We start from the raw sequence: 12,527 nt of genomic DNA on the forward strand, positions 1-12,527 counted from the left end.
TTGAGTTAGAAAAAGTCAAGAAGTTTCCAGACTGTAAACTTCGCATTCTTTGTCTCACTGATGGACATGATGTCGGGTAATATTACTCTCTTTGCTACTTTCCTATTTCATTATTGCTAATATGATGTAGTTAGGTGACTATAATGTATTAGTCAGTCTAAATATTCTGTTCCCAATCAGCCATCCTGCAGGTCCAAACTAATTTAAAGGACTCTTCTTCAAGAGCACCTGCGTTTTTTTCTTGAGTATCACATGATTAAGACGGTCCTCGAGCACACTACTATCTTGTTCGTCAAAGTGTAATTTAAAGGACTATTTGAAAGTTAAAACTTTTTGTTAAGGTTAAGCAGAGAATTAGCCTCAGATGTAGCTTGGGTTGGATTTAGGCATTAAGGAAGAAGGTGTATTCATTTAATTAGTTGTCAGTTGTCATCAGTGTCCCCAAGAAATATGAAAAACTACGAAATATGTCTCTTGAAAATGTATTCTTTGTGCATAGATCCTCAAACCAGCCAGATGTTGTTGCTGCCAACCTGATAAAGTCCAACATCATTGTGGATTCAATTCTTCTTGGGAAAGTGGAGAACGATATTCTGCGTGGAATCAGTAATGCAACAGGTACAGTATTAAAATCTCAATAGACTAGTAGTAGTAACTTTTTTAGTATCTTGACTTGGGTCATTTGAGTTTTCCATTCGAACCAGGTTCAACAATCCTAAAACACTATGTAACCATGCTAAAGCATGCCTATACAGAGGGTTCAAAATGTTTCCTTATATTATCATAAGCCACTGTCAAAGACACTCTATAACAAGACGTCACATTACAAACTATGCTAGTGGTATGAAGTAGTATACACTTCTGGTCTCATAAACAGGTGTGGACATCTCTACCCCCACATACCCCTACCTTGTTTAAAAGTGTGGTGAATTTTGCGTGGATGGATGAAAGCAGATTTAGAACACTACAACACTATATACAGTACAAAGTTAATGTTTGTTCCTCATTTTGCTGCTCGTTTTTGTCCGATATCAATCCAGTACAAGATCACGCCAGTTGTTACCAGATCTCGCAAGAGTGTGTTGCTGAGACAGAGACGTGTATCAAAGAAAGATCATTTTATTCTCATATGTCCATCTGAAAAATGTTATTTGCTATTGCTGTAGTCTATGCTCATGTTGACTTCTCCCATTGGAATGAACAGAGTCAGGACTGCTGCTGATCTCCCAAGGTCATAGGCTGACTAAACATTTGCCTTTTCAAGTTACTGAGAGCAAAAAGTTTAAAATGCTTTTCTTCAATAATCTGCATTGCTCCAGGGGGTTGCTGTTTCAAACCAGAGACAAGCAAGGATGGTCTGAAGCTTTTTGAGATCGAGACTGTTCTCTCTTTGGAGATGAGGAAGCCCAAGAAAAAAGCGGACCCATCTTCCATCACTAAAGTTAGTGTCTACAGTTCTGTTTGAAGTGCTCTGAGTAGACACCATCAGAGTTTAAATCAGGCATCAACTCCACATTGTAATGACGTGCTTGTTCAATTCTACTTCATATTTTTCAGAGTTCTTTGATAGCAACCTCTGCTGCTCATGGGTATGATACATTCCCTGAGGCTATCTTACCAACCCAGATGAACAGTAAAGTGACAGTGACAGAGAGGTAAGCAACGAATTCCTTGTATACATTTTCTTGCTTAGAATTTCAGATCACATGATTTTTATTCAGCATTGTTAAACACTTTTAAGTGAATTTACTGAAAAAGTCCCAGCAAGATTTGGCTGTGATTCAGCACAAGAATTGGCTGAGAGATTAGTTTTTGGTGGTGACTGGGCAGCTCCAGCATGATGCAATTTCTGCTTTATATTGTGCATTAATGTGTTATTTTTGTGAGAAACTCATTTCTGACATTTTCATCTTTTCGGCAACCTCTGAAACAGCATTTACACTTTTATCACCTTAAAATATATTACCATGTTTTTAGGAAAATAAAACTATGACTGTTTATTTAAAATGTAACTTAATTTTTTGAATTTAACGCCAATAAGCAATAATGCAATATTTTGACATTGCTTTCATGCCCAGTTTTAAAGTGTAACTTCAGTTATTGCACTTGCAAAGTTTATTGCATGTTTTATAGACTGTGGATCTATTTTTGAAGAGCCTTGACCGTTGAAGGTGGAAACACTCAAAGTATGTATTCAGTCCGATCTTATGGTCGTCAAATACCGCCCCTTGGCATGTGATAGCAATGCCGAAGGCACCCTTTACCGTCTTTATGAAATGCACCAGGCTTTCAGTTAACTCCAATGTAAACCCATCCACAGACATACTTGATACTGAGAGCACCTGACATTGTAGAAAGAGCGGGAAGGTCTGTACAGGGCAGGAGGTAAGGGAGATGGATGGGTCAAACCAAAAGACTTTCACCTAGGAGACCATAGTTCTTGTCCTGTGTGAAACCAAAAGTTAGTGTTGTTTTAATGTAACATTACGTAACTTATAGCCTACTTACCCATGTTTTGTGTAGAACCAAAAGTCAACATTGTTTTAATGTAACATTAAGTAATTCACTTAGGCCTGTCACACACTCACCTGATGTATTCACGTCACATTACATTACAAAACAGACACTTATCTTAACCCAAACCGTGATATTTTTCCTAAACCTAACCACCTAGTTTTGTTACAGAAACCTAAATTTAACTGTTTCTCAACATTAACCGCGTGTTACATTGTGTTTCATCTGTGCGTCACATAGAGAAGTGAAACCGTACCCTGTGACTCGCTATGAGATGCCAAGGGGTGCGACCCTTAGTATGGTAGCAAGATTCATTTATAAAGAATCAACCTTGAAAAACAAGTCTTCTCAATTACACAATACCAAATGAATATGATATAAAGTAATTATTTCCTAATGATATTTAAAATAATCTCTGGGTAACAATAACGTAGTACAAAGCCAGAAACCTAGGTTATTTAGGAATACAAATCTTATTGAGACAATAATCTTTCACACTAGCACTCTGAAAAAGAAGATCAGAGATGCCAAAGTTGGTCAACTGATGGAAAAGGACAAACGTATCCTGGAGGAGCTGAGGAGCCTGCATTGTGACCCACATCCCTACTTCAGTATCTTCCCATCAGAGTCGGACTTCAGTAAGTTGAATGGATTTAAATGTAAACAGCTTAACCTTTAACAAACATTCAAGTCGTGCATGCAAAACATGATGCGTTGTCATGATGGGTAATTTTTTATTTTATTTTATTTAGCCTTTATTTAACCAGGAAGTCCCATTGAGATTAAAAGGCCAAGGTAGCAGCCAATCAAAACACATTTAAAATGCAACAAATACAACATATAATACAAAAATCCACAATAAAAGAACAACTATTCAAACATAGTGGCCTCTCAAGAAAAACAAGCACATGACTATATCACCACATGTTTCATCTTTATGATGCCTTTAAATTCATTGATGGATATAAGTGTTTCTAATTTGAGATCTTTTTGGAGATTGTTCCATGTCCATGGTGCAGAGCAGGAAAATGCAATTTTGACCAATATTGCTTTATAGATAAAAATATACCAGTGCTGTTGTCGGCGAGTGGTCAATGACGTCCAACCCACCAAATCATTTAGAATGCAGTGATGAGTAAGTGACTTAGCATTTGTAATAAAACATAGAGAAGCATGGTAGACTGAATCAAGGCTATGTAAAATGGTGGACATATGGACATTTTCAGCTTTCAGCCATAGTCAGGAATGGGTTGATCATATTGTAGGTGGTGCATGTGTTCTGGGAGAGTGCTTAACATAGGTGATCTTATTATCAGTTATCAATAGTTAAATCTCTGACAGCATGTCTGACAGCTGTTGTCCTTCTCATTAAACCAATAATAAGCACACAATAACAAATTGAGCTGTCGTAAACCAGACCTCACTCTGCGACTGGCCAGGGTAGCTGAGGAAGTTTCTGCATTGATAATAATAATGACAGTAATACTAATAATTATAATTATTATCATTGTTATTATTATTATGCATTTTAGTTATAGGCTCTTTTCAAAGCACTCAGGGCATTAGAAAAGTGAGTGGCTGTTTCAGTTGTATCAGTTAAGACTGACCTGCCCAGACCAATTGATTCCTTCTTCCAACATCCGTGTATTCAGCAGTTGCTTTGTTTTTATTTTTGTTTTTGTTTTTGGCCTTTTGCCTTTATTTGACAGGACACACTTGAATGCGAGAGGAGGGGAGAGAGGGCGGATGACATGCAGTAAAGGGCCACAGTCTGGAATGGAACCCAAGGCCACTGTGACACTGCTCTAACCACTGAGCTACTGGGCACCCAGTATTCAGCAGTTTAAAAAAAAAAAGCATAAGTGGCTGGTTGGTTCTAGCCTTGGGACCACTCTCTCTCTCTCTCTCCCTCTGTTTCCAGCCTGCTATGTCAGTTATCAAATAAAGGCACCCCAAAAGAAAACCATTCAGCTAAAGGTTCATCCGCACCTATTTTACATAGAATCCCAGTGCGTAAACTGTAACATGCCCATGAGTAAGCCCAGTGATTCTATATAAAGATGGACGACATGTCTCCACATCTTCCTACAGTACACAAATAAAGCCAAAATATCCAGGATATGGCTGCTGCCATCTTGTGCTAATGACATCACTTGGAGCAAGAGTCTTTGCAGTAGCAATCTCTGTGGTATCGAGTTCCCGCCACTTGACCAGTCGCGAGATGTACCATTATATGCGAGCAAATCCATTTTGTTGTTATTAAAGTGAAATAACTAATTATAACCTAACTTGTCAGAAAAACATTGGGGTGATGAAACTACCTTAAATGACAGAAATCATATTTGGGGAGAAATTTATTGGATGTGTTTTTAGTTTGGCCCATGTCCCATCTGCTGACATCATAGGTCATTGGCTTATGACCTGTACTGCAGCCAGTCTCCAGGGGGAGATCGAGACACTTTGGCTTCACTTTTGGGGAGCTGTCACGTCGTCCATCTTCACCGTACAGTCTATGAGCAAGCCCAGTAAACAGATTGAGGAACAGCCAACTGTTGCTTCAGAAACTATACCACCCCAACATAATGCATTAAAAATATGTTAATACACTTTTGTTAAGGCTCAAGCTATTTTGTACAAGCTCTGTTATATGTCAACAGTCAGTTCATTTAAAGCAACACTGGATAAAGGGCAAACCTGGTGTCAACTTTTCAGTCTTATTTCTAAATGTTTCAGCATTCTGGAAGATTCTCATGGAAGGACCCCCTGACACACCTTATGAGAAAGGAACCTTTGAGTTGTTCTGCCAGTTTGGTGCTGACTACCCAGTGAAGCCTCCACTTGTTCGCTTTGTCACACCTGTATCCTGCCAAATAAATACACAGCTTCAAGCATTTGGCTGCACTGTAACATTGCCAGATGGAGTACATCAGTAATGGCATCAAAATCAAACTCTGTGCATATTTAGAAAATTAGATGTACAGTTTTCTTAGTCTTCTCATTTATTTGCCATGAGCAAATTTAAGATATCATAACAATGACACATCTGTAACTGAGGCGCATGGAGTGATTCTTTGATCGTGTTTCCAAATTATTGCTTTCAAGAAATATAAAAGTGCCTAAATTTAAATAATTGTAAATATTATATGCACTTTAATTGCAGTGTCACTTTCTTAACATGAACAAAGGTGTACCACTGTAATATCAACAATGTGGGGCGCATCTGCCACAACATATTTGACCGGAACTACAATGCCCAAATCACCATGAGAGATATCCTCAATGCTGTATATGGACTGCTCATCATCCCTGAGCCTGAGGATCCACTGGACAGGTTAGATTTAACCCCCAGCACACTCACAACACACCCATACTGTACATACACACACTTATGTTTTTAACTAAAGGCCTTATCATAGGATAGAGGGGACATTCACTGTCCATGTTTGTTTATTCAACCAGTGTAAGGGGTTGCTGATTCAAACTGTCAACCCCCATCTCACATTGTCTATTGGATGTGTTTTTTGTTTGTTTGCTTGCTAAAAAAAACATGAACAATTAATACACAAATAAGCAAATGCTTCACATTAATGTAACTATGGTAAAGACTGTAATCAATAATTCACGAATTACATGAGGAAAAGCAAGCAAGACAACCACAGGTGGGGGTGAAGGGCTTCATCAGGTATCTCTGTAACACTCATGCCGCTTATAGTTTGTGATCTTCACGGCCTAATTAGACAAAATGTGTTGTTTGTGCTTGTGCATGTAGTAAGAAGAGAGATACAGGGCTTTACATTCAGGGTGGTCGACTTACAGAAATGGTTTGTAATGAAAAGCATTTTAATTAGGTGATACATGCAAAATCAACAGCCAATCACCAAACTGATCTTGAAATGTTGCTACAACACTTCTTGACAATTAGCAGTAGTTTGGATTGGTCTGACATCTTCAGAGAGGGTGTGGTCTGTCTTTACAGTAAGTCTGCAGGAACTGTACATTACCTGTGAAAACAAGTGAATTTTGAAAAGACACAATGCATGTAACCGATGGAAATTGACACGATGTCCCAGAACGTCAACAATAGGTGCACCCAGGATACCAACTAGTCATATGTAGATGTAGAAGTTCACTGACCAAGCAGTGATATGGGATGAGTGGGGGTGAGATTTTGTTTTCACCCGACTGAGTCGCTGACACTCATTAGGACACATTGTTGATGAAATTTAAGTAGGTAACAGTCTGTACTACTGGATAATAAGGAAGTGGTTAGTACACAATGTGCCAACCAGCCACCCATCCCCATCCCAGCTCACCCCCACTTCAGATCATTATATGTAATAGACACTGGGGCCCACAGACTAAAAACTTTTAGTGCCTTGGTACAGCAGAGTGGGGCAAAATAAAAGTAATGTCTTTTTGCAGCTGAGTTGCATGTAGTTTCATTTGGTAAATGAAGCATTTGAGTTAAAAATGTGTCTTTTTCTGTGAAAGCATTCTGGCTGAGGAGTTCTTGAGCAACCGACAGACGTATGAACAGGAGGCCAAAAAACATACAGAGGAAACTGCTGCGCAATCACGGGATGACATGGAGAAGGTAAATGAATGATGTTGTTTTGAAAAGTTCCACAGGTAAAGAAACACTTGACAATATAAAGCTATTCAGTGCATGAGCCCTGCAATAATCTAAAAAGTACATTACATGTCAGTATAAGGCAATGCATTACTACCTTTGTGTACTATATACTACCTTTGTGAAGCATACAGATTTTTTTTGGGTTCAGACTGTGTCAGACAGGAGTTGATTCTGTGGTCATTTTGAGGCTGTAGTTTATAATGTTGTGATACAGTTGTATTGGCCTTAATATACAGAAGGTGCTTTCTCATAACAGAATCAGTCTAAGCATGTGCACAGTCTGTTGTAGAGACTTTTTTGTTATTAAAAGACTGCCAAAAAGGCAATGGAGGATCATAGTGGTCAAATCAAATCAAAGAATGATTATCAGGTTTTAACAAGGAAGGAGATGGTTTGCGAATCACTGGCAATGCACAGTCAAAGCTCTGCACTGGTTTTGTTTCTAGACAGATAATTGACAGCCTTAGGAGAAGTTGTTATAAGCCATATTAAATGGCTCCAACTATAGTATGTTTTTAAAAAAAAAAAGTTCATCGTCTTTTTTTATGATGTATCACATTTTTGGCACACATTTACATCATCATGCCATATTAATATTTTCTGTCTTTACTTTTGATTTGAAAGAAATTGGTGGATCCTGAGAAAAAGCTTGTGCCCCCACATCTGATCTGTCCACTCACCAAAAAGATGTTTGTTGATCCAGTGAAAACAAAATTCGGAACAGTGTACGAACGAAAGGCCATCGAAAAATTCCTCAAAATGTAAGTCTGTCTATTTTGGTATTCATTAATGTAATTTTCATCCTTCAGGTATCCTTCAGCATCTGCTGTTGATGTTCCAGGATGAAAGATCAACAAAAGCACATGGTTAGGTTTAGGCAAAGCATATGGTTATGTTAGGAAAAAACGCCTGGGTTTGTTGAACCCATCCACCACCTCTCATGGCCACCCTATACTGACTTTCCAGCTCCTTATATTACGTTGTTATCGGCAGTGTTTCAATTTGATGCTTTCCAAAGGTGTATCATACCAACACAACCAGTGCATCCAGTTGTGCTATGAATTGAAGCTGTCTGTCCACATATCATACTGCCACATCATACCATCACGAAAGGTAGTTTATGGCATTGGTGTGTGGCACTGAAATCATTGCAAAAGCGGTGGTATTGGACAACTTCAGTATGAGAAAAGACTCCAACAACTTGCTGTAGACCCAGCAGTGTCTTCTTAGTTTCACTTTCACCAGATGTCGACAGTCGGAGGACGGTAAGGCACCCTCCCAGCCCCCCGTTTACTGCCATGGGCTGGCACAGACTCTCAATTGTATGAATAGTACCGCATGCGCTTCTGTGTGACCATAGCTGTCCATTGACATTCAATGCAGCAAGTACGTCAGAGCCTGACTGCTTTAATTTGATACATAACAGCTGTGATTGCTTAATGAAAGAGGAAATAAACATGAGAAAGACAACTTGGAGCTACAGCAGAAAAGAAGGGAGGAGGAGAGAAACATCTCAGCAACCAAACCTTTGACACAGAGACAGAGTTCACTGACAGAGTCTCTTTCAAGACGGACATACAAGGAATATACAGGTATATAGTTGCCTGATGAAATGAATATTTTATTCAAATCAGATCTTCAGCATTGGTTAATGTTACATTTTCAGACTGTAATTGACCATCATATACAAATACTCACACAACTCACGCAGTATAATCCAAGTCTCTTAATGATTTAAAAAAAAAAAAAGTCAGTAAAGTAAAATGTTACCCACGTGATTAAAACTGCAACCATTTCACAATGTTCAGTTCTAGTTACTGGATGTAACTCCAGTTCTATGAGTATGCATGTCTGTTGCTGGTACTCTCTAATGGTCAAATACCATGTCATTTGAGGAGTCCTTGATAAACAACCTATGCTGTTGTTTAGGTATGATGAGGTGTTGTAAGAATTATATATTGAGGATAGTTCACAATTTTGCAGTTTAGGTCATAATCCTTAAAGGGGCAAAAAGTGAAATCGTTTCACCGCTAGGTTTGCTGTTGTGCACTGCCTGTAGACCAAAACAAAGTGTGTCATGAGCCACTCCTCCCTCTACCTCTGCTCTCCACCTCCCACTCGCCTCGTCTGTGCAGCCGAGCACCGCAGCCTCTCCACGGACTATCACATCCAGACGGTCCCGGTGTTTCTTCCGCAGGCTCCGCTTCACTCAGCTTCACTCAGCTGCCTGATATACCCACTGCTTCTTCCCACTTTAACCTGAATAACAAACCAGGGCTCGGTGCTCCGGTTGGATCCAAACGGAGAGCCGGGGCTAACGTTAGCTGGGAGGCTAGCGGAGGCTAACTGGCTATGTTAGCAGCTGAGTGAAGTGGAGCCTGAGGAGGAGGCACTGGTTAACCCCGGTTTCACTACTGCAGATTCACTCGCCACAGGGGCGAGGAAATAAAACCTGAACAGCCAACTTAGTTTGGCTTAGGTTACACATTTTACATTTTATAATGCTAATTGCAAATGTTAGCTGGGCTGCCGGGCTACTCACCTAACACAACCGTAACGCCTGACCCATTGCTGGGACAGAGCCGCTAATAACTCAAGCTCCGGACATTAACCCATGCTACGATTGTAACATTAGGTTTAACTGAATCGACATAGCGACATGTGCCTAACGTTACTGTAACATTAATTAAAACAGACATCTGACTCCGCCATTTCACTTCAAAAATACGCGCTGCCATTGCTCACTGGCTGTAGCCTTTTATAGGGAGGGAGGGCCAAAGGCTCCGAGAGGAGGAGGAGGAGGAGGAGGAGGCGATTCACATGAACGTACATGAACGCGCAGCCAGACCAGCTTGTAAACAAGGAGCTGGAGATCAACACAGAGAGAGGGTGTGTGAGGTCATGCTGTACTCCAGATGAAATTACACCTCTAGTTCTTCACATAGCAATTTTTTAATTCCTTCAATCTATAAATGATGAATTTCGCTTATTGCTCCTTTAAACTTAAAAGCATTTTAATAATACAGCCCACAAGGTTAAAATCTGTCATGATTCCTTGTATTTTCTAGTAACTGATCATTCTTTTACAGAAGCAAACGTGATCCCATGGGTGACCCAGCAGAACTGCTCACCAAAGCTGATCTCACATCAGCCAATGAAATGAAGAAAATGGTGATGGATCATCGTGCTAGACAAATTCAGCAAAAGCTTTAGAGAAAAGTTGGAGCTACAGCTGTGGTGTTTTACATCAGTGTCACAGTAAATGAGACGGGAAACTATGGGAAGTTCATGTTCATTTATCACATTTTTTTAATCACATTAAGAGATGCACTTGCAATATTCAAAATTTTTGATTTTAATACATACACGTAGTTATAAACAAGAATGCTAGTTATAACAAACTAATACGACTTTGAACTGCTTTTAGCAAGGATGGATTACTTACTTACTTAATGGACCGACAATAGAAAAGGCGCTCTATATACTGTGCAACCATATTAAGTACAATCCCCCTTTCTATTGTATGAAACAGCCTTCTCACACAACAGAAATGGGCTGATTTATACAACTCAAAACTTTAAATGCTCAGGCTAAATACACTTCTTGATATATGTGAAAACAGACTGTTTACAGGTTCCATGGACGCACAAGTCACCCTTGACTTAGGACTAACAACTACTAACACAGGCCATAAACTATAACCTTGGCACTTCTGTCTGAACAGGTGCTCTTTGTGCTGTTGCCAAGCCTACTGTGCTGCTTGGCAGAATACAAGAGGTGCGCCCTCTGCTGGCTACTGATTGGCTACTCAGTCCCCACAGTCTTGAACCAACAAGCAGCCTTTATAACAAATATTGTACAACTAATTTTTAATTACTTAACATTCAAGGTCAGAAGAGGGATGCTATAATCTGCTTGCTGTCAACTTGCTTAACAGGTCCTTTAAAACATAGATGATGCTTCTGATGCTGTCAGAAATAAACATCTAACACAGCAATAAGCAGGCCTATATTTAATCATTCATGAATGAGAAACACACAAATGATCATCATGGTCATGCGTCATGATGTTTCATGTGGAATATAGATACTTTGATCCCTGCAATAAATTAAATTCTTTTTCATGTTATGTCTCAGGCACAAATTCTCTGTTTTAGCTTTTGCTGTTTTCTGTTGATTGATTTCCTTTGAGTTTTAATTGATTTTAAAGTTTCATGCTGTCTTTTGAATTTGGACACAGTTGATTTTGGGTAAAACCCCAAGTTAAAGAAAAAGTGAGCTTCATTGTTTCTCATGCATAAACATTTGCATATTACTTTTATTTCTTTTACTTACAGGATGGAAACGCTTTTCATAAAATAAAAGCACATGAGAAAAGTACTCGTGTTCAGATCACTTTATTATTTTAAAAAAGATCAAATCTGCAGTGTTTGCAGTGCAGAGCTGTAGTATCATAGCACCTGGTCATCTGTCATCTCTCTCTCTATCTCTCTATCTATCTCTCTCTCTCTCTCTCTCTCTCTCACTCACTCACTCACTCACTCACTCACTCACACACTCACAGTTGCAGTCAAGGACTAGCGGGGCATGCTTTGGTTGTTTATCAGACAGACTACTCCTGTAGGTTAACGTTAGTGTTGACATTGCCTCTCCAGCCTCGTAGGTACAGACTCATGTTCAGCCCTGACAGTCTTATAGTGGTGGAAAGGTTACTTTGAAATGTCAAGATAAGTAATGTAACTATTTCAGTTACTTCATGTAACATGTTACTTTTGATTACATTTGATTACTTTTCAAACAAATGCTTTAAACTGGGCGATAATGTCCTAAAAACTAAAGTGCATTGCAGCACATGTTCTGGTTGTGCCCAAGATGATCCAATTTTCTTATTATCTATAACTTTGTCTTTCACTTGTTTAAGCACATAGATTAATTCTACTGAAGTAGAAACAGGTACAAGCTCCCACTTACACTACATTGATCAAAGATGTTATGCAGCACTTTATACTGGAAAAACTCTATTATACTCGATACTTTGCTAAAATCCTAAATAATAGCTATCATGAGATCATAAAGCAGCTGTGTACCTTTGGTAACAGTAGTTTAATTTACTGTTCATGTCCTTCTGTTCTTTAAAAATACAGGTACACTTGAATTTGTTACTGTACATCCCACATTTCTAAGTAACAATACAAAGTCTAATAAATAACATAGAGAATAGTCTAAATAGTCAAAGATCATGGAATTCTGAATAATTATTAAACATTTAACACACAAGTTTTACTTTAATAAGCAATTCTTACCTACAGTATGATGAATTAAAACTGTCTTGTGTGAAAACCTCTGTCCTGTTTTGGGGTTCACGCATGAAATGAGGAAGT

At 38.9% G+C, this 12,527-nt stretch overlaps 1 protein-coding gene across 1 annotated transcript; it reads left to right on the forward strand.

Annotated features, from left to right (window-relative positions):
* Nucleotides 1-505: 505 nt before the first annotated feature.
* On the forward strand, nt 506-11,147 carry LOC144459638 (ubiquitin-conjugating enzyme E2 E3-like). Its single transcript, XM_078163975.1, has 9 exons — nt 506-618; nt 1,320-1,441; nt 1,558-1,655; nt 3,016-3,152; nt 5,248-5,372; nt 5,700-5,845; nt 7,006-7,108; nt 7,772-7,908; nt 10,237-11,147. The coding sequence occupies exons 2-9, from the start codon at nt 1,397-1,399 to the stop codon at nt 10,358-10,360; spliced, it is 915 nt and encodes a 304-aa protein (XP_078020101.1). The 5' UTR covers nt 506-618; nt 1,320-1,396; the 3' UTR covers nt 10,361-11,147.
* Nucleotides 11,148-12,527: the final 1,380 nt, after the last annotated feature.

This window comes from Epinephelus lanceolatus, chromosome 22 (assembly GCF_041903045.1).
Source record: "Epinephelus lanceolatus isolate andai-2023 chromosome 22, ASM4190304v1, whole genome shotgun sequence".
In the NCBI taxonomy this organism is placed as follows: domain Eukaryota; kingdom Metazoa; phylum Chordata; class Actinopteri; order Perciformes; family Serranidae; genus Epinephelus; species Epinephelus lanceolatus.

Excerpts from the sequence above, each read along its gene's own strand:
- LOC144459638 (XM_078163975.1), top strand. The coding sequence starts at position 1,397 with ATGAGGAAGCCCAAGAAAAAAGCGGACCCATCTTCCATCACTAAA. Across the intron at positions 3,153-5,247 it reads CCCATCAGAGTCGGACTTCA|CATTCTGGAAGATTCTCATG; the intron begins GTAAGTTGAATG and ends TAAATGTTTCAG. Across the intron at positions 5,373-5,699 it reads TTGTTCGCTTTGTCACACCT|GTGTACCACTGTAATATCAA; the intron begins GTATCCTGCCAA and ends ACATGAACAAAG.